The sequence below is a fragment of the Sinocyclocheilus grahami genome, unplaced genomic scaffold, assembly GCF_001515645.1.
Source record: "Sinocyclocheilus grahami isolate Dianchi unplaced genomic scaffold, SAMN03320097.WGS_v1.1 scaffold15.1, whole genome shotgun sequence".
Lineage (NCBI taxonomy): Eukaryota > Metazoa > Chordata > Actinopteri > Cypriniformes > Cyprinidae > Sinocyclocheilus > Sinocyclocheilus grahami.
Window position 1 is genome coordinate 258239 of NW_015505194.1, and position 20945 is coordinate 279183.

Sequence of the window (20945 nt, forward strand, 5' to 3'; positions counted from 1 at the left end):
ATCAATTTCATGAAAATAAAATTGCTGTTGCTGAATTAAGCTAAAATAAGCTTTCCTTTCTTAATTTTGTTTCTATATCTTTTTTTGAAGTCTATGAACTTTGTACTTCAATTGTATAGTCTTGCTATGCCATTAAAGTGTTAACACAAACCACACTGCACACTGACTCTTGATGATTTCACTTAAAAATTTTAACTGAATAAATCTCTTGAACAAAATGTGAGACAGTCTTGGAAGCAGTTTTTTTTATTATTAATATAAATATGCCAGAGTTAGCCTAAAGGCTATTTTTCATCTTTAGTCCCTGAAAATGTTACAACCTCACCATAAAAAAAATACAAAATTACAAAGTATGATATTAAAAAATAAAAAAGCAAAAACATCTGCTGCAAAAAAAGTCTGCATAGTACATTGGATATATAAATCCATCTAGCACAATTCAATGATATTGTTGCAAAAAAACAAACGTAAAATACAGCTTTTGAGGGAACAAAATATGAATTTAACCATGATTATTTTGCTGAAAGTTACAATACAATTCCAAACCCTCACAGTGTTACCAGTGCCGTAACATTTTCAGTCAAAATAAAATAAATACACTTTAAAACTGAACACACTGCAATTTTGTCACAAGACTTTAATTCTGAAAATCCAACGCGTCATCGCCACTACCGGAAGTGGATGCTCGTTGCACATTTATGCTCTTTCTGTAGCTGCTCTCAGTGATTAGCCGTCAGCGGTACCACAGCTTTCATCGCGACATTTTAGATACCAGGACCAGATATGGTAAGTATTTCACTGCTGTATTTTGTATTCTGGTGTATATTATATACATTTGCCTTGTCAGAAAGTCGTGTTTCTTCGGCTGCACTGGCACGTTCAAGAAATATTCAAGTGAGTGATCGCGCGCAGCTAGCAGCAGTGTAGCAAGATAACGTCGAGTATTCACGAAATGAACGAGTTGTGAAGTCTGCTGGAATATTTCTAGATTACTTTCTACAACGTTAAGCACTTAATATAAAGTGAGACTTAAACAAACTTATATTTAAATTCACCCGTCGTAGTAACTGCCTTTGTAAGAAGCATCTAGACGGTTTTGTTTTGGGGGAGGGTTGGAGTCCCAACAGTTGCTGTTTTCAGGGTCTTATGTCAGAGATTCCGTTTGAACGTTCGAGTTATCTTTAAGTTTACTTAGTTCATATGCCAAACAGGGACGGTTGGATTGAATGTCAGATTAAGATGACATCCATTTGAAAATAAGTATGCTCTATTAATCTCACTGTTAGGAGTCAAAGCTCTTTTACTGGCAGTAGGGGCTCTACATGATTGGGTCATATATGGTGTATGTATTTATATGTACAGTGTTTTTAATCCAGCTTTTACATCTTTTTTTCCTCCAAAATGTGTACACCAGTCAAAATGTATGTAGTATGTATTTACACTTACTTTTTTCCTTCTGATTTTCAGTCTCACACAATTCTGCTGGTGCAGCCCACCAAGAGACCAGAAGGCAGAACATATGCAGACTATGAGTCTGTCAACGAATGCATGGAAGGTAGAATATTTATTTTGATTTTAAAGGGCTAGAAATGAATATTATGAACAATTCTAATGCTTTAATTTGGAATTTTTAATTCTTTATTTTCTCTCTAATAAAAGGAGTGTGTAAGATGTATGAAGAGCATCTGAAGAGGATGAACCCCAACAGTCCCTCCATCACATATGACATAAGCCAGTTATTCGACTTTGTTGATGATCTCGCTGACCTCAGCTGTCTTGTGTAAGTAAACTAACACAAGATCTCATCAATCATGTACAAGGGTACACATTTTGAGCAATGTAGTAATTTTTTCATTCTTTGGTCATTTAAACAGGTACCGGGCAGACACACAAACCTACCAGCCCTACAACAAAGACTGGATCAAAGAAAAGATCTACGTGCTGCTGAGGCGTCAAGCCCAGCAGGCGGGAAAATAAGGAGTGTAATGAATTTTTTCTGATGCTAGTTCCCAACTCTATCAGAACTATGCCACATCACAGGACAGACATAGATGTGATGCCGCTTAGTTCAGATTTTGTTGAATGCATGTCTATTCAGTCAGTACATCAAAGCATAGAGTGAAATTTTTTTACATTTTAAAGCGCATTTTTGTAACTGGAGTTAGGGACTTGGGATATTTATCAGAAAAGAGGGTAAGATTGGGGGAAAAAGGGTTTAGGATTTTTTTTTCAATCCCTCTCAATTGATGTTTTCTTTTTTTTTTATTGTGGTTTAATTGTTCTTTAATTCAGTGAAGTATAAAACATACACATTTCAGATTATGTAGATGGTTCTTAGTCATCTTTTATCCCAACTTTTGTCCTCAGTGCTGTTACAGATTTTGTTGGCCCTGTCTGTTTTGTGTATATATCCAGTAGTCACCGCTGGAAAACAATAAAAAATCTTCTCACATAAAGTCTTGGTGTCCGTACCGTTTGTTTTGGTTTAGTTTTTTTAACACTGATGTTCAAAAGTTAGGTGTCGGTAAAGTTTTTTGAAAGAATGAAATGCTTTTATTCTGCACAGATGGATTAAATTGATCAAAATTGACAGTGAAGACAAAGTGTTACAAAAGAGTTCTATTTCAGATAAATGCTGTTCTTTCAATCTTCATATAAATATTAAAATATAAATATAAAACTCTGAATATCACTAATATCACTGTCAATACAAAAATATAATGGTCTCAATGATAATAATAGAAAATGTTTCTTGAGCATCAAATCAGCATATTAGAATGATTTGTGAAAGATGTGACACTGAAGACTGCGGTAATGGCTGCTAAACATTTAGCTCCATCACAGTAATAAATTACACCTTAACCCTTAAACAGGCAACATGCACCACAGGATACATATGGGTGAGGGGATGTACTGTAGGAATCACTGTCTAGAGAAGGGGGACCCCCTTGTTAAAAATCTCTCTGAGGGATGGGGTAGAGGGGGATTGTGAAATGCATCAAGGGGAGGAGATCCCCCCTCAGTAGAAATTGCATACCAGGGCAGGGGCCCTTAGGGATGATCCTCATAGGCCCTCTTGGCCCCCTGTACCCAGTCTCCTTTCTATTTATTTTGAGGTTTAAAAAATTGTGCAAATGTTAATATTTGCATGTAAAACTGATATTAATACATTTAGTTGACTACATCTTTGCATTTTTAACTCGATTTTTTCCAACCCTGCTCCTGGAGGGCCACCGTCCTGCAGTGTTTATCTCCAACCCTGATCAAACACACCTGAAAAATCTGCAAAGTCTTCAGGATTACATAAAAAAAATTACATGATACATAAATCACATTAAATGATTGATTAGAGATGGAGGAGATCTAGAGATAAGCCTGTCCCTGCAGGACAGTGGGCCTCAAGGGGTGGAATTGCCCACCCCTGAGGATGAAGACGAGACAGTTCAGCAATGTAAAAATACAAGAAATGTCTATGCCTTAATTTTAGGACACTTAGACATGTCATACATGCAGCATATTTTGAATATTACATATTTGTTTGCATCAAATAAATCATAGAATTATTGATGACTTGAGATGTTTTTTATTCCCTAATAGGGCAACGTATCCTGGGAAATACAACTCCAAAATAATTTTCTCAAAATCATACAAATCAGAACATTTTAGTTCACAGTATGTCCTTTCTGTTAAATTATTTCATGATACTCAGACCTGATTGTGTTTGTAAACTTAAATAGATGCTTGACATTTTGTATCCTGACCAAGACTAAAAATTTGTTTTTGTCCTAAACAACTCCTTTGTTAAGGAGCATGGGTAAAGTTTCAGTCTAAAAGGAGCTTTTAGAAAACAAATGTGAATCACATTATGCAGCGCAGCATGACCGTCCTGTTTTTCAGCTCTCAGCAGCACACTGTACTGTGGCATGAATGTCCTGTTTATCAGCTGCACTGTTAATTGTTCAGATAAGAACTTGCTGAACAAATCCTCTGAAATATTCAACTCTTTTCTTTACCTGTTGTACAAAAATGTTCATGTTATCACTGGGACTTTAATTTTTCATTCTGATTTGTCAAGAATCTGATCAACATCTGCCCTGTATTGAAGCATGAACCTACTGTAATTGTGTAATTACTGAGACAACTAGGTTACTAATACCTTTTTGATTGATATTTGTGATCATGTTTAGTGCTGATATTGGAAACCCCAAACAGTTTCATTCTGTTCTGTGGGTTACATGGTCTACAGAGTAGTTGCAATGTTATTTGAAAGTACTTACCAACTTGTGAGGATGTGTATGCATTCTGTTTATGAGAGTTGCTGGGTAACTAAGGAAACAGCTGAGCACAAAAGTTTAAAGTACCAACAAGAACACAATAATACTAGTTACAAGTGTAAGATAAAGCCACAACATTTTCAATTTAGTAACAGATTTGCAATTTAACCACAACTGGCATGGCCAGTCTAACTTGATCCGTGCTTCTTAGCCCAATTTCTTCATTGGGAAATTGCACTATATATTGGCTCTTAGCCCTCTCAAATACTTATAGTTGTGATTTCTAACATGGTGGCGATTTTGTATGCATTTGTGTGGTTCATATGGAAACATGTTTTCTTTTTTTTTATTTAGAAAAAAGGAAGCGAGATCTAGAGATACTGGAAGATCAAGTTGTGACATTTCGATTAAAGATCATGAGGGTTAAAATAAATAAACAAATGAATGGATGAATTGTTTACAATAAGATGATTAGGGTGCATTTAGTAAGCATAAGGAGGATTTTCATTTCATGCTTACTTTAACCTTTTCAGGCCATTTTGCAAATGTTAACATGATAGATGGGCCTATACCGTTAACAGAGGCTGAATTCATAATCACTCACCCCGCACCACATACACATAGCAACAACCCACAACACACTACCAACCAAATAACAATCCCTTGGCGACACCAACACCTTAGTATTTGTGGTGGAGAGTTTTGCATGGACAAGCAACACTAAAAATGTAGTTAGTAAGTCATTTTTACAGTTATATAATATTTGAGCTGGTGGTACAACCTGGTCATGTCTGGTTGACCACACTGGCTATAATATTATAGGGACTTTGTTTACTTGGTTAACCAGGTTCCAAAGCTGAGACTGGACTGGTTTACCAGAAAAGGTTTGCATGGGCTATGTTTATATTCCCAGCAGAGACTGTTATTTATAATATTAACTGAAATTAATGAAACTATAATGTACTGCACTTTGTTCTCAGAAACAAAGACAACAGCACAACTGTACACATCTGCATTTCATTCAACTGAATGGCAAAAGCAGTATGAAGTTTATTATCTTTACGCGCGCTCTAGCAGTCATTAATAAAAGCCGCGCGTCTTCGAGCTTACTTTCACATTCCTCTCTGTGTCCCTTTCATTTTCAACAGCAATGAGTGTTTGGGGTTACGAAACACCAGTGTGTCTGCGCTGGTCATTTTTGGCGCACTGTGTCTTTAAACTGTGGCGGCCCTGCGCCTGCAGCACAGGAAACCCCGTAGCGGCTTTCTGAGGGGACCCAAGATGGCCGAATCTTCACAGTGGGGCTAATAATTACTTTTCGTCAAGACGCTGCTATTTCATGGTGCTCGACGGTCGCGCTGGCCATTCGCCGTCCCGGAAAGTGAAACGAGCGAGTCTATTCGATTAGTTACATAGGGGGATGTTTATCTATGTGTGAAGAGACTGGCTGGTCCATCCGCGGCCCTTAGCCAGAATATGGCGGAATACTTGGAGAAAATATAGCTTAGCTTATTATGAACGTGCCGCTTTATACACGACCCTTCCCGCCTTTTCACCGACCGCGCGCGAGTATAACGATCAAATAGCGTTATCGGTACGTCTTTGGAGTTCATTCGCGCGCGTTTCGAACATTTCTGGGTTAAAATGACTCGCGCCAGTAGATAGCCTGCTAGCTGAGGCGCTAGCTACGCTAACCCCGTTTGACTGAATTAGTCGCAGCGTTAGCATAGCCTAGCTAGCTTAAAGTAAAGGGGCACGGAGGAAAAGAAACACATTCTGCGTTCGTGTTCTGGCTGAATGCTTTTAAACTCATTTCTCACCGTTGCACGGCCTTTAGAAACGGAGGAGCGTTTTTCGTGGTTGCGTTTATAAAAAGTTCAAAGTATTGAGTATGTTGTGGAGAGCCTCGGCTGCACACAGCAGCTAGCTGACCACCGCTAGACTGGTCAGAATAATTCTTCTGGACTGCATGCGTTTACTGTGATAGACCCCACAACAACATACTGCATCAGCTTCGCGACAGCTTGCCAGTGAATGCCATACATTTCAGCTTGAAGTTGACCGCAGATTCTGTTGCACCTTGCTAACCGAGGACGTTGCAATTTATTGAATCAAGGGCAAAAGCCGGTTTGAGAGTTACTTGCAAGGATGACTGACACTCGTAGACGAGTAAAAGTGTACACTCTGAATGAGGACCGCCAGTGGGATGATCGGGGGACGGGACATGTGTCATCCGCTTACGTGGAGCGGCTGAAAGGCATGTCTCTCCTGGTGCGCGCCGAAAGTGATGGTATGTTTTAAAATATTACAGAGATGATGTACAGGGCCACTTTTCGTTGACTGTGCAAGTAAGATGTGCCCGTTCTTTAAAACAGGGTCACTGCTGCTGGAGTCCAAAATCAACCCTAACACCGCCTATCAGAAACAGCAGGTGCGTTTGAAATGCTGTGACATGATTTTGTTGACAGCTCATCAGCGTTTTTGTGAACCTCATTCATTAGTATGTGCTTCTTAATGTTTTGGTTAAAGGTCAAATACACATGTATTAAGATGCGAGACATCACAGGTGAATTGGGAAAGATATTACAGATACAAAGATACATTACAGGTATCACCATGCTTCCATAGTTAATCACATTACAATAACATTAGAGCCTTTGTTTGTAATAGAGCGGTAATATTTTCATTCTTTAGACAAGGTATTAAAAAAAGTTTGCATCTTTTGAATACACCAGGCATTTGTTGCACTTATCGAATATAAATGAGTTATTTATATAGACAAAAAGTAGATGCAGTTCTGATAGCCTGTAATGCAAATCAGTGAGATTTTTATAACAGTATAGCAGACTATTTGCATAAATGCATATAATATCAGTTTTCACTTTATATTTCCTAATATGTCTTGGTAAGATAATGTTTAAATAATCAAATCTCTATATTTATTTGTGGGGTGCAAAACATAATGCAATTCAATGATTATTAAGAGATAGGCCTAAATAAATGAGTGCAAAAAATGTTCCACTAAAGCTTGATGTATGATATTTGATTCTTTCATTTTAAAATGATTTTTCTATGAAAATTTGTATGGATAATAAAGTAAAAATAAGTTGCTTCAGTCCAATAAATGTTCATCTTGAATTATTACTAACAATATAAAAGTTATTCTTACATTTACTTCACAAACATCATTTCACAGGAAAAAGACACAAAGGTGAAGGTTGACATTTTTAGAATTATACTAAAAGGCCTTTTACTTGCTAAAAAATTATAAACTATCAATCAGTCGGCATGTAGTTGATTGTGTACAACAAGTTTTCTGTTTTGACCATGTTGATAATTTAGAGACATTAGAAATTAATGTATCTCAGATGATACAGTAGGCTTTATAGGGTTAAGACGATTGTTTTGTTTTAAAATTGGATAAAGCGCTTCATAAGTCAGACAATAGCCAGGAAAAAAAGTACATTTTGTTGTTTTAGGAATAGATGGTTAAATAAATCAGGTGAATGATATATAAACAAACCCCTCTGTAAAAACCTTTAAAATATAGGAATAAACCTGGAAAGATATGTATCGTAATTGAAATCTACAGGTGCAAATATATCAGGTGTAGTAAAATAAATACTTAAATTTGTATTTTGTTTGTTTTCTTTTTGCTAAAGATGTTATGAAAGCAAAATTTTTAATTTGACCTGTGCATGAACAATGTTTTTGCCTGTTGCAAATGTTTTTAGTGTCTTGCATTGAACTTTAGATCCCTGTATGATAGTGCTTGTATATCATATGCTCTTTTAGCATTTGTTGATGTTATTTGTGTTTTGTCTTTGAAGGACACATTAATAGTATGGTCTGAGGCTGAAAACTATGACCTAGCTCTCAGCTTTCAGGAGAAGGCTGGTTGTGATGAGATCTGGGAGAAAATATGTCAGGTGATTATGTCTGTGATGTACATTTATAATATTTTCTCTAGGTATGTTCTGCATGTTGGTGTAGTGCTTTATTCTGAAAGCCTTTATTTTTGTGTCTACAGGTGCAGGGAAAGGACCCCTCTGTAGACATCACCCAGGAGCTGATAGATGAGTCTGAAGAGGAGCGCTTTGATGACATGTCCTCTCCTGGTCTTGAACTTCCGCCATGTGAGCTCTCCCGGCTGGAGGAAGTGGCTGAGCTGGTGGCGTCATCCTTACCTTCTCCGTTACGGCGGGAAAAACTGTCCCTGGCGCTGGAGAATGAAGGTTACATCCGCAAACTGCTGGAGCTGTTCCGAGTGTGCGAGGACTTGGAGAACCGTGAAGGCCTGCATCACCTCTATGACATCATCAAAGGCATTTTCCTCCTTAACCGCACAGCGCTTTTTGAAGTCATGTTCTCCGAAGAATGCATCATGGATGTGATCGGATGTCTGGAGTTCGATCCGTCGCTACCCCAACCACGGCGGCATCGAGAATTCCTCACCACCACGGCACGGTTTAAAGAGGTCATTCCCATTTCAGACCCGGAGCTGCGGCAGAAGATTCATCAGACGTACCGCGTGCAGTATATTCAGGACATGGTGCTGCCCACCCCCTCTGTCTTTGAAGAAAACATGCTTTCCACGCTGCACTCCTTCATCTTCTTCAACAAAGTGGAGATTGTTGGCATGCTGCAGGTGGGTTTTCGTATTCAACCATGTATATGTGACCAGTTGTGAACTTTGTACAATGGCGGTTGAGTTGAAATGCTGTTCAGGGGCTAAACTAGGTGAAAGAAGCTGTAGATTAACTTTTAATGCCACGTTATAACATATCTCACAGGTAACATACATTGTCAGGCTTGCTATGTGTCATTGTAGCTTTTCAACACAATTTTCAGACCAGCATCGTCCCTCTCAAATTCATTGCATCCTCAGCAGAAAACTGTTTACAGAGAATGCAGTGAATACGTTTGCATGTTTGTGATGCAGCTATTAATACTTCCCTGTTTGTATTGCCTGAGACCATCTCATTGCTCTTGATGGGATGCACATTGTGGGCTGTACTTTGGTTCTTTGTTGTAAAGGTCATATATATATGTGTATATATATATATGTGTATGTTTTGCACACTAAAAGGTCTGCAGATGTAGATAACAGATTTAAAGATAACCGTGCTAACTGCTTTTTCAGATGCATTTAATGAATGACATTTAATCATTTAGTAGAAAATCAGCAACAGTATTTGCTTCAATGGTGAGTTTCAAGAGTGGAGTAATTATAGTCAATGTAATTAATTTCATTTATTAAAGGGGTCATATGATGCAATTTCAAATTTTCCTTTCTATTTGGAGTGTTACAAGCTGTTCGTGCATAGATAAGATCACTAAAGTTGCAAAGACTAAAGTCTCAAACCCAAAGAGATATTCTTTATAAAAGTTAAGACTTGTCCATGCCCTCCTAAAACACCTTGTTTAAACACGCCCCCACATGTCTATGTCACTGTGTGAGAAGATTTGCATAGCACCGCCCAAATGTTCACGCAAAGAAAGAAGGCATAACTTTTATTCTCGCTGTAGTGTTGTTGTTGCCGCCGACATGTCGTGGAGACGCTGTTTCTCGTTGTGAAAGCAAAACTACTTTGTTTGGCCTTCCAAAAGAGGACAATAGCCGCTTCGAGCTGATCCATGCTGGTCGCTGAGGAAATACATCAACTTCGCGCTGTGGATCGTCGGATATGCTTTCACCGTGAACGAAGTGGAGTCCAGCCCGGGGTCGTCACATGTGGTTGCCGCAAGCCCGCTGGCCGCTCCTTCGTCGAATCCGCCGGCAGCGCCGTTCTCAAGCCCGCCGGCTGCTGCTCCCTCTAGCCCGCCGTGTGTGATGCTGTGTTTCTCGTTATGAAAGCGAAACTACTTTATTTGGCCTTCCAAACAAAAGACACGACTAGAAATCAGTGGTTAAGTTGTATTTACAACACTGTTCCAGAACAGTTCAACTAGGGCGGCACAATTAATCGAATTTCTAATCGCGATTACAGTTATGGATGCCACAATTACTTGATCGTTCAAAGTGGCAATTAATCGTTCAAAGTCCACTTATGTTATTCTGCGTGCTTAAGATGTGTTTTTTTCTTTCTACATGTTATCTTAAGGGTTTTCCCCATTATTTTAATTTTAGTTTTAGTAGAACATTATAATACCATTCATATTTTTACTTTTTTATAATTTAAAGAAAACAATCCGATGTATAGTTGACTTTTGAGGCTTAATACTATAGAAAAGCACAAAGTTTTTCAGTTAGTGTTTTCAGCTTGTTTATTTTCATATAAAAACATGGCATGCAGTTGCATCAAACAATGTTATAAACATCATTCAATGTAAATTGTGATAAATGTAATTAATAATCGCAATTACAATTTCAAGGGAATAATCGTGCAGCAAAGTTCACCCCAAATATTCAGATGTGTGCAGCGCATTTTATGGAGGACTGTTTCCTGATCCTGCAGAGTAGCCTACAATGCGTCTGAGCACAAAGGCTGTTTCTATAAAGTGGGGCAGTTCCAACTTTGCAAGGACAGTCTGGCGCCTCTGACTCACAGCCTGTAAGTAAGTTTTTTTTTTTTTGTAATATTTAAAAAATTTGCCACTGACGATTCAAATGCGAGTTTTGAGCAGTGTAGAGTAGCACTTGTTGTTTGTCGTTTCTCCGATCACAAATGCAGACATGGTTTTATGTTTATGTGGTGCAATACACAACGCAACGTGTAAAAAGACAGTATAAGTCATTATAATCAGTAATTATGTCCCCACTGGATGCAACAAATGCCTCGTTTGTAATGGGTTTTATTGGTGTTGTCTCATCGCGCCATGACACGGCATCACAGTATGGTAAGGGGCGTAACATTTCCGTCACACGCTTGAGGAATTCAGCCAATCACAACGCACTGGATAGCTGGCCAATCACAGCACACCTCGCTTTTCAGACCGATGAGCTTTGTAAAAATCGACGCATTTCAGAAAGGCGGGGCATAGAGGATAAACAATAATGAACATTGTGGAAAATAATGTGTTTTTTTAACCGTAAACTGCATAAATACATTGCAGTACACCAAATACACCACATAATGTTCTTGTTAGCAACATCATATGACCCCTTTAATGCTTTGACAAGTCAAAAATATCTGAAATGACATTAAGTTAGATTTTACTTCAGTTGTGGCTAAATTCATTTAAAAAAGATGTTAATGGAAATGGTTTGATACGTGCTTCTCACCTAAGCCTTACAGTGGAATTGTTTGATACTGGGATTGGAGGTAGGGGAGAGTGCTTGTTACCATGGAAACAGCACCATCATGTTCTTTAGAGCCATATCATGTGATGTCACAAACACTTGGCAGACGTGCTGGATGATTCTTTTCTCCAACCTCCAGCCAGCTTCAGTTCAGTATGGTTGTTTGTCCATCTTTGCAGAAGAATGTGCATGTCACAATATTGTTTTAATATTACCATATCCAATTAATACCTGGATGTAGTCTCATAGATTTGGAATAAACCAAACATAGATACTGAAACCTTTTTGTTATGATTGTCTGAGCAATTAGATGTACTTTCCCATGGCAGCGTAATAGCAAACAATGTTTTGATTCACTTGACTGGTTCCCCGTTTTTTGAGGTGTAATCTTTTATGTCCATGACAAGTTGATGCAGTAAAATACAGTATCGGTCACATGTCTAACCTTGGTGTCCATGTGCAGTTATCAAATATGTCCCCCTCATTCTGCTAGAGGTCAAGTAATGTTGCAAAACAGTTTTAAGCCTCTCTGTGATTTACAGCTTTATGGTGAGCTCAAATGAAATTAGGATAATGCATATGCAACTATAAATGAACATTTATCAATAACCAGATTTATCCAGCCAAATCTGGCTGAACAGAATTATTTATGGTTGCAATTTACACAGTGCCCTTCAAGGTGCATCATGCAGCATATATAGAAAGAGTTTCATTTGGAGAAAATAGATTGTAACATGAATACTGGCTTAAAAATATTTCAATAATTTACTTATGTGCTTTTTCTAGTGTCTCTTGTTTTGAAGTAAACTAGTTTTGTGTGTGTATATATATACAAAACTGTTATCATAATGGATATAACCAGAGCTCTCTATTTCTTATGCTTTTTTTTTTCAGGACGATGAGAAGTTTTTGACTGAGCTCTTTGCACAGCTAACTGATGAAGCCACAGATGATGACAAACGGCATGAGCTGGTATGAGCAACATTACTAATGAATGTGTTAACCTCCTACTCATAACACTTGATATAAACAAAATTTATATTGTTTTCACATTCAGGTAAATTTCCTGAAGGAGTTTTGTGCGTTCTCACAAACGTTACAACCACAGAACAGAGACGCATTCTTCAAAACTCTGTCCAACATGGGTATCCTGCCAGCGCTGGAAGTTATTCTTGTAAGATATACTTGCTACTTCAAAGAACAGATTTGCAGTCAGTTGATTTGGTGGTATCTTTTTTTAAAATTTTAATATCATTACTAATGATCTTTAGTATTGTATTTTATGGAGAATAGGTGTATCTGCTACATTTGAAACTGTAACTTAACTTCAACTTTGCTCTCAATGAAGACAATAACTTTAGCTTGCTCTTGCTGTATTTATGAACGCATGTGTGCTTTGTGTTAAAGGGCATGGATGATGTTCATGTGCGTGGCGCAGCCACTGATATCTTTTCCTATCTGGTGGAGTACAACCCCTCCATGGTGCGAGAGTTTGTTATGCAGGAGTCTCAGCAGAATGATGACGTAAGTCACATGCCTACTGACTCTTGTGATCCTTCCGTCTACCTGTCTTCCTCACTACTTGTCTCTATTTTACAGGACATTCTGTTGATAAATCTGATCATTGAGCATATGATCTGTGACACGGATCCAGAGTTGGGTGGAGCCGTACAGCTAATGGGCTTGCTCAGGACACTAGTGGACCCAGAGAACATGCTGGCAACTGCTAATGTGAGACATGTTTTAATATAAATATATATTTGTTGCATTGTACCACCCTTTCATTGTCATTTGTCAGAATGTAGCGAAACATGCTCCTTTCATGAACTGTTTGATTAACTGCAGAAAACCGAGAAGACCGAGTTCTTGAGTTTCTTCTATAAGCATTGCATGCATGTGCTCTCTGCTCCACTTCTTGCCAACACCACAGAAGAAAAACCCAGCAAAGGTAATAGATTTTTTGCAAGCTTGTAGGATGCATGCAGACTGAATGTGTAGGCAGCCTTTTTGACATTTTGCATACCTATTTAAAGAGGTGACCTCTCTAGACTTCTCACTGTGTGTGTTTGTCTTGTCAGATGATTTCCAGACGTGTCAGCTGCTGGCTCTAATCGTAGAGCTGCTCACTTTCTGCGTGGAGCATCACACGTATCACATAAAGAACTACATCATCAACAAAGACATCCTCCGCAGAGTACTGGTGCTCACTGCATCTCAACATGCTTTCTTAGCCTTATGTGAGTATATGCACGTGCGCACAAGCACACACAAGACGTAGCTTTTTTTAATAATTCGTAAAGCCACATTTGAAACTGAATATTCAGCAGGAAATATTGTAGGGTGGGATTTTTTTTTTTGGTCCATCCAGATTTTATTGTATTGTGCAAAAGAGGCAATGGTACTACTGGTCAATAAAATGGGGTCAGTTTTTTAAAATTGCTAACAGAATGAAAGTAAGGGATTTTTTTTATGCTTGTCCGGCTGGGCCAGTCCTGCCAACATTCTCACTTGCCCTAACACCAACAATGTATATAGTTTTAAATTAATTTAAATGTTTAATTTTGTATTTAAGTGTTTCCCCGAGGTTTACGGCTTGTTAAAAATTAATTAATTAGATTAATTAATCGTTTTATTAATCTAAAAGCATGTCTAATTAAAGTCATGAAACTTAAACAATTTAACATCAATTTATTAAAAGTTTAACAAAAATTACATGTTTAGGGCCCTATGAAATGTTTTGTTACCAAATTCTGATTTAGCATGTCTAATTATTTGAAAGCATAAAAACAAGTTTAATTTATTCTTAGAATAGCCTTATGATTTTTTGCTCAGAAATTCTGTTGTGTATTTACATTTTTAAGGCGCAAAATATTCATTTAATCTATCTTTTAAGTAATGAAAATTAAACACATTTTGTTTTTTGGAAAATAAAGGTCATTTAATATTACAATTAAAACATTGAAGAATATTGTATGATTATTCCTTAAAAATAAGGTTTAAATAAATTTGGTAGTAGTAGTAGCAGCCCATTATGTACATTCTACTGAACAATAGTAATATATTTCTGCCGCAATGCCTTCAAGTTAGACCGAACTTGAATTTTGACGGGTTGCCGTGAATTCCTTTATATTTCTGTGTGTATATGATATGAGGATAGTTTTCCTCAAATGAAACTGTCAAATGCTCATGAAGTGACTCTCAGAGCAATTCTGGAGATGTTGTTCATGTATTTATGTCCTCATTTAGTGAGAAGGCAGACGTTAATATCACCGGAAGCTAGGCTTGCCATGACGGTAGACGGTGATGACGGTGATACCGGTGTTAAGCCGCAACACTGGTTACGTCACTTGCCCACCGCGTCACCGACCCCCACCGTCGTTTTGATTTTTTTATAGTAATAAAAATAATTTAGTTCAGTAAAAGAACAGACACTACAATTAAAAACTGAGTGAGTCGAGCTGACTGACAAGAAGAGTGGGGTGAGGTGAGACAGATAAGACGATGGCGGATGATTTAGTTTCGAAACTAGATGCAAAAGCGCTTGTTTGGCAATATTTTTTATTTTGAAAAGCCTGTTGACTTTTGCCGTTTATCTAAGGTGATTTTGGAAGTTTTTTTTAAACATTCGCCTCTTATTTAATTGGTTCCACATTGTTTGCTGATTTTTACTTTTATTTAAACTGTCATTTTATTTATTTTATTTGACATTCGTTTTGCTAATAAACGTTCTATGTTTCTTATTTATTTGGTTATATATTATACATGTTTACTTATTCCTATTAAACTTTATGTAAGTTATTTTATATTGGGCATAGCTTGCCCTATAGCATGGTGTATTTTTATTTGTTTTGTTAATAAATGTTCTATGTTTTATATATAGGCTAAAGTGAATTTGACGTTGTTTTTTGTTGCTGCATTCAAGCAATTGACGCCGAACTGCCGTTAATTCATAAGTGAAAGTAAAATGCGCACAGCGCTTTTAAGCTATTTAAAAGCGAAGGAAAGCGAGGAAAAGAGGGAAAATTCAAACAAACAATTGCTTTACTCCGACTTGCCGCTATTTGAAAGTTAAAGTAAAATGGGCACACCGTTTTACAAGCTATTTAAAAGCGAGGAAAGCGGGAACGCCCCGCCCCCGCGGTGATACCGGTATTATCGGTGTTGTCACACGTCGATTAACCGCTGGGAAAATTTCCTCACCATCACAACCCTACCGGAAGCTTCAGTACGTGTAGTAAACAAAACCGCGCATCTGCGCCATTCATTAACACAGAGACACAAAGAATTCATATTTAAATAGTCATTAAATAGTCGTTTTGCGGCTTAATATTTACAAATACTAGTGGGAGTGTGCTCATTTGTGTGCGCGCACGTGTGAAGTGAAGTGACATGTGGCCAAGTATGGTGACCCACACTTGGAATTAGTGCTCTGCATTTAACCCATCCAAAGTGCACACACACAGCAGTGAACACACACCGTGAACACACACCCGGAGCAGTGGGCAGCCATTTATGCCGCGGCACCCGGGGAGCAGGTGGGGGTTCGGTGCCTTGCTCAAGGGCACCTCAGTTGTGGTATTGAAGGTGGGAGAGAGCGCTGTACATTCACTCCCCCCACCTACAATCCCTACCGGTCTAACCTTTGGGTTACGAGTCCGACTCTCTAACCATTAGGCCATGACTTCCCCCTTTTCTTGACACACACACGGAGAGCATGACCATAACGTAGAGACTGAAATGACATGCCATCGTTTAAATAAGATAAATAACATAAGGCTATTTAGTTTAATAAAAGAACAAGGTTCATTTATACCTGTTCTATCGGAAAGGTACCTTTAAATGACTTCTGTTGTGATCTGGCGCTATAGAGAAAATATAATTAAATAAAATTAACTTGACCTTCAAGGGGGGCGGGGGTTGCCATTGGGGGGGACCGCCCCCCTAATATAATGGCAGGGGAAACACTGTTTAAATTTGACAGGTTTGCGTTTCTGTGCATGCAATATTTACTCTTTTTTTCAATATTTGCTTTTCAGTATAAATTTATAGTCTGATTTTCATCCCTTTCTTGCATTTACCAAGGGCTTTTCCATGTGACAAAGATTTTGAGCTCAGATCAAATTTGAGCATTTGTATACTATTTTATTTATTTTATTTTTGAATTAGTTATTTTGATATTTTCAGTTTATTCATTTTAGTTAAATTTTTAGAACTTTCATTGTGATTGTCATTTGTCATTTTTATTAGTTTTTGATTTTTTTTAAAAGTTAATTTTTAGTTTTCGCTTTCAGTTTGTAATTTTAGTACATCAGCTTAAGTGTATTTTAATTAGATGCCAAGGCAACATTTCTATGTTTTTGTTTAAATTTAATCTAATATTTATATTTTTATTTCAGCAAAAATTAATTAACCTGATTTAATGATTACTAAACTAGTTAGATGTTTTTGATACTGAAAATATAGAAGAATGTGAAAGACTGCAAACTCTAGACATTTAGATTAGTAGAACTGGACAAATGACAGACATGGAGAGTAATTACTTGCCACCATCACAACTTTCAAACCACATAATCAATAACAGAACACTCAGTGATGCTGATCCTTTTGCACTATGGATTGCTCTGTTGATGATTATTACTGTTACCCTGGTATTTCAACACTTGCCAAGGAATACTGCATTCAGGGCCAGCAGCATTATTAACAAGCACTAATTCATTTAAGAATAAAGACCAAGCATGCAGTACTACCTTGCTGACAGACATCAATTACAGCTTGGCTGTTAAATCTCTACCTTTTACACTCATTTCTCTTATCCAGGTGCTTTGCGTTTCATGAGGAAAATCATTGGCCTGAAGGACGAGTTTTATAACAGATACATAATGAGGAACTTCCTGTTTGAGCCAGTGGTCAAAGCTTTCCTCAACAATGGATCCAGATACAACCTCATCAACTCAGCCATTATAGAGATGTTTGAGTATGTCAGAGTGGTGAGTACACTTGTGCTAATGCTCCTGAACACACTGATAGGTTGTTTATTTTGTGTGTAATTGCTGTGTTTTATGTGTAGGAGGATGTGAAGTCCCTGACGGCTCATATCATAGAGAACTACTGGAAGGCCCTGGAGGATGTAGACTATGTTCAGACGTTCAAGGGACTGAAGCTTCGATATGAACAGCAGAGAGAAAGACAGGACAACCCTAAACTTGACAGGTCAGTGGTCACTTCAGACCATTATTGTTATATGGATTATTATACTATGTAGTGTAATTACTTTTTAAAAAAAAATTTTTTTTTACTGCAATTCCCAAATTTGTATTGAAGTGTTTATAAATGATATGATTTAAAGTCTCCTTATGGGTTTGTAGGCAAAATAAAAGCTCTGTGGTTTAATGGGAAAATGAATAGAAATTATGATTCTGTCCAAGCTATGCGTTTTAAAACAAAAATGCACTAGTGTAAACGTAGACTAGGGACATTAGTCCTGGGGACATCATCAGTGAAGAGAGGGCTTGTCTGTCTCCTGACAAAGTGGACATGCAAATTTTTTATTTTTTAATAAGAACTGTTGAGTGATTTAAAGATCTTAAGTTTGCAGCAGTGAGCCTCACATACTGACTTAAAAACTGTTCATTTTGCACTGAAAACTATTTTCACTGATTAATTGTGTTGGTTACATTTTGTTCCTTTGTGCAGTGACTCAGGAGATGAGTCTTTACGAGTCTGTAAAAACCTCAACAAACTGAAAAAAATAGTTTTGAGGTAATGTGTAATGTAATCTTGCGGATTTCATAAAGTTGGTATCGAAGTCAAGGTATTTGTATCAACATTTTTTGAATGATACCCAGCCCTAATTAAAATTAGATTGGAATTTCTTGTTTATGTAATAGTTACTTTTGAGTGGAAGTACCTTTTAATTAATGTATTTTTTGTGTGTCTTCATGCTTGTCACAGTATGCGGTCGATTCTGAGAAATCATCGTTTTCGCCGGGATGCGCGGACACTGGAAGATGAAGAGGAGATGTGGTTTAACACAGATGAGGAAGACTTGGAGGACGGTGAAGCTGTAGTGCCGCCCTCAGATAAGATGAAGAGTGACGAGGACCTGATGGATCCTATCAGCAAGTTCATGGAGAGGAAGAAACGTACGTTACTGCTACATGCAGGCGGCGGAATATTGATGTCCAACTACTATGATCCACTGTTTGATTGCAAAATGCTACTCACATTGCTTGTTGTGTTTTGATTGTTTATTTGTTTTTTTTCTCTCTCTTTTCCCAAGTGAAAGATTCAGAAGAGAAGGAGGTGCTGACAGGGAAGGCGAGCCTCTCAGGACGGCAGAGCCCCAGTTTTAAACTCTCCTTCTCCAGCTCCCCAAAGTCCAGTCTGTCCTCTCCTCCAACCGCATCCCTCCACCCCGGTTCACCTGGTTCTCCAAGTTCTCCTGGGACAGGAGCCCGGAGCCCCCCCCCTACGGCAGCTGTCACCACTAAGGTAATTACGCTGATTCTAACAGATCAAACAATGTTCTAAAATTGCCTTTTACCGGTTACTTCTTTTTGACGGCATCTCGCTCCTATTCCAGGGAGGTCTGGTGGGGTTGGTGGACTACCCCGACGACGACGAAGAGGACGAGGATGAAGAAGACGCAGACAGTAAAGAAGAAAGTCCTCCGCAGTCCAAGAAGTCCAAGCTGAGCTCCTAAAGCAGTCCCTTGTCAATCAGTACAGTCAAGCTCAATGGGAGCTTCATCCAGAGACTATTGCAGCGCTCAGCCTAGCACTCAAAACTGAAACAAAATGAATGAATACACAAATGAATGGATAAATGAACGAATGCAGCCCCCCGCAGGAGTCCAAGGGGCGCCATGTGAGGAACAGAGAAAGGGAGAGTAAGAGAGGGAGAAGATTCGGTCACAGAGCGAAAAAGTGAATGTCTCCACGTGGAGTTTGTCCAAGTGCCAATCTGCAAGAAAGAGAGAGAGACTCGTGAATCGGACGGAGAGATCAAACATGAGATAAAACTGGTCTGGACAAAGAATAATAAAAAAGGATTTAATAAGAAATGAATTTCGACAAAGCTAGAAGTACTGGGGGGTAAAAAAAAGACCTCACAACAGTCAGTAAGTCACTCACAGACACTCAAACTGTTGCCCCACAGAGCGTCCCAGGCTTGGACCAGGACACACTGCCCCCCCTCTCAGGGAAGGACCTCACATGACCCGAACTGGGCCAGCCAATCCACAACCATCACTCACCTTTGCTGACTCATCTCCATTTATTTCTCTCCTTCCTCTCAACCCTTTTTTCTGTTGCTTTTTTTCCCCCCCTCTTGATTCTTTTTTTCGCTTTTGTTTTTGAGTTTCTAGGGCCAGACGGGACACTAGGGAGCAAAGAAGTCTGGGTCGTCATTGTTTAAGATGTCACCGTTGTTCTCGTGGCTCAGCGGAAGTTCTTCCTCTTTCAAAGCCAGCAGTTCCCTCCTTTTTCTTATTCTGTTGTTCTCCTCTCTCATTTTTTTAAATGACATAAGAGACCTGCCTTTAAATGTTCAGGACGTTTTCAGCCGCACTTGAACAGGTTTTTAAAACCTCAGTGGGGGGAGATAGTTTTACCCTTTTTTTGCCCTTTAAAACTGCAGATTTTTTGGAAAATTTGTAAGCCCGTCTTGATTAAAGATTGAGTGGAACTCTAGATGTGATCGATTTGTCATATCTTCATTTTCTTTTCTTTTACACGAGTGTACTCTTAGTTGTTCGGTATATTTGGGACCATTAAAAAGATCTTTGCTGTAGTAGATCTCTCACAGTTGTGCTGGTTCCCTGTATCATGTCAACTGTGCTGATATTCTGTCTTTTGAAATGGGATTTCATCACTGAAATGCTCGTCTGAATAAGTCAGTGGAAAGTCCTGCCTCCGCTGACGGAGGCTTTCTAAACAACCTGCACACAATTAAAGATAAGTTTTTTTTATTTTCTGAAATATCATGTTTCCCTTTGTACTTGAAAACCATGAAAATGGAGCAGTCGTGCACTAGAGGGCGTCCTTCACTGTCATATTTTCTGAAATATCATGTTTCCCTTTGTACTTGAAAACCTTGAAAATGGAGCAGTCGTGCACTAGAGGGCGTCCTTCACTGTCATTGGCGTGCAACAATAACAAGCAGGAGCCAGAAAGCAACTTGGTCTATATTCACTAGCAATCAAAAGTTTGAAATGACTATTATTTTCTATAAGATCTATAAGAACTGTCATTTTAGTATATTTTAAAATGTAATTTAATTCTGTGCTGGCAAAGCTAAATTTTCAGCAGCCATTACTCCAGTCTTCAGTGTCACATGATTTTCAGAAATTATTTTAATATGCTGATATGTTAAATTATTGGTGCTGATTCATTAATAATGGGTCTCCTTATCAATATTAAGCAGCAAAA

The 20945-nt window shown here is 38.2% G+C and overlaps 3 protein-coding genes across 3 annotated transcripts in view; all 3 read left to right on the plus strand.

Moving 5' to 3' along the window:
* LOC107602483 (serine/threonine-protein phosphatase 4 regulatory subunit 3-like) overlaps positions 1-144 on the plus strand; it is a 20539-nt gene extending 20395 nt beyond the window's left edge. The window contains exon 9 of the mRNA XM_016295002.1: positions 91-144. Within this exon, the coding sequence (XP_016150488.1) occupies positions 91-144 (54 nt within the window). The remainder of the gene's footprint in view (positions 1-90) is intronic.
* A 522-nt stretch (positions 145-666) lies between these two features.
* LOC107602765 (enhancer of rudimentary homolog) lies at positions 667-2452 on the plus strand. The gene is made up of 4 exons (XM_016295344.1): positions 667-786; positions 1468-1555; positions 1660-1780; positions 1875-2452. The coding sequence occupies exons 1-4, from the start codon at positions 784-786 to the stop codon at positions 1975-1977; spliced, it is 315 nt and encodes a 104-aa protein (XP_016150830.1). The 5' UTR covers positions 667-783; the 3' UTR covers positions 1978-2452.
* A 3063-nt stretch (positions 2453-5515) lies between these two features.
* Positions 5516-20205, plus strand: LOC107601285 (serine/threonine-protein phosphatase 4 regulatory subunit 3-like). Its single transcript, XM_016293424.1, has 15 exons — positions 5516-6564; positions 6650-6705; positions 8105-8203; positions 8305-8922; positions 12412-12489; positions 12575-12691; positions 12925-13041; positions 13117-13248; positions 13363-13465; positions 13596-13754; positions 17335-17504; positions 17585-17727; positions 18469-18659; positions 18797-19008; positions 19100-20205. The coding sequence occupies exons 1-15, from the start codon at positions 6423-6425 to the stop codon at positions 19217-19219; spliced, it is 2457 nt and encodes an 818-aa protein (XP_016148910.1). The 5' UTR covers positions 5516-6422; the 3' UTR covers positions 19220-20205.
* The last annotated feature ends 740 nt before the right edge of the window (positions 20206-20945 follow it).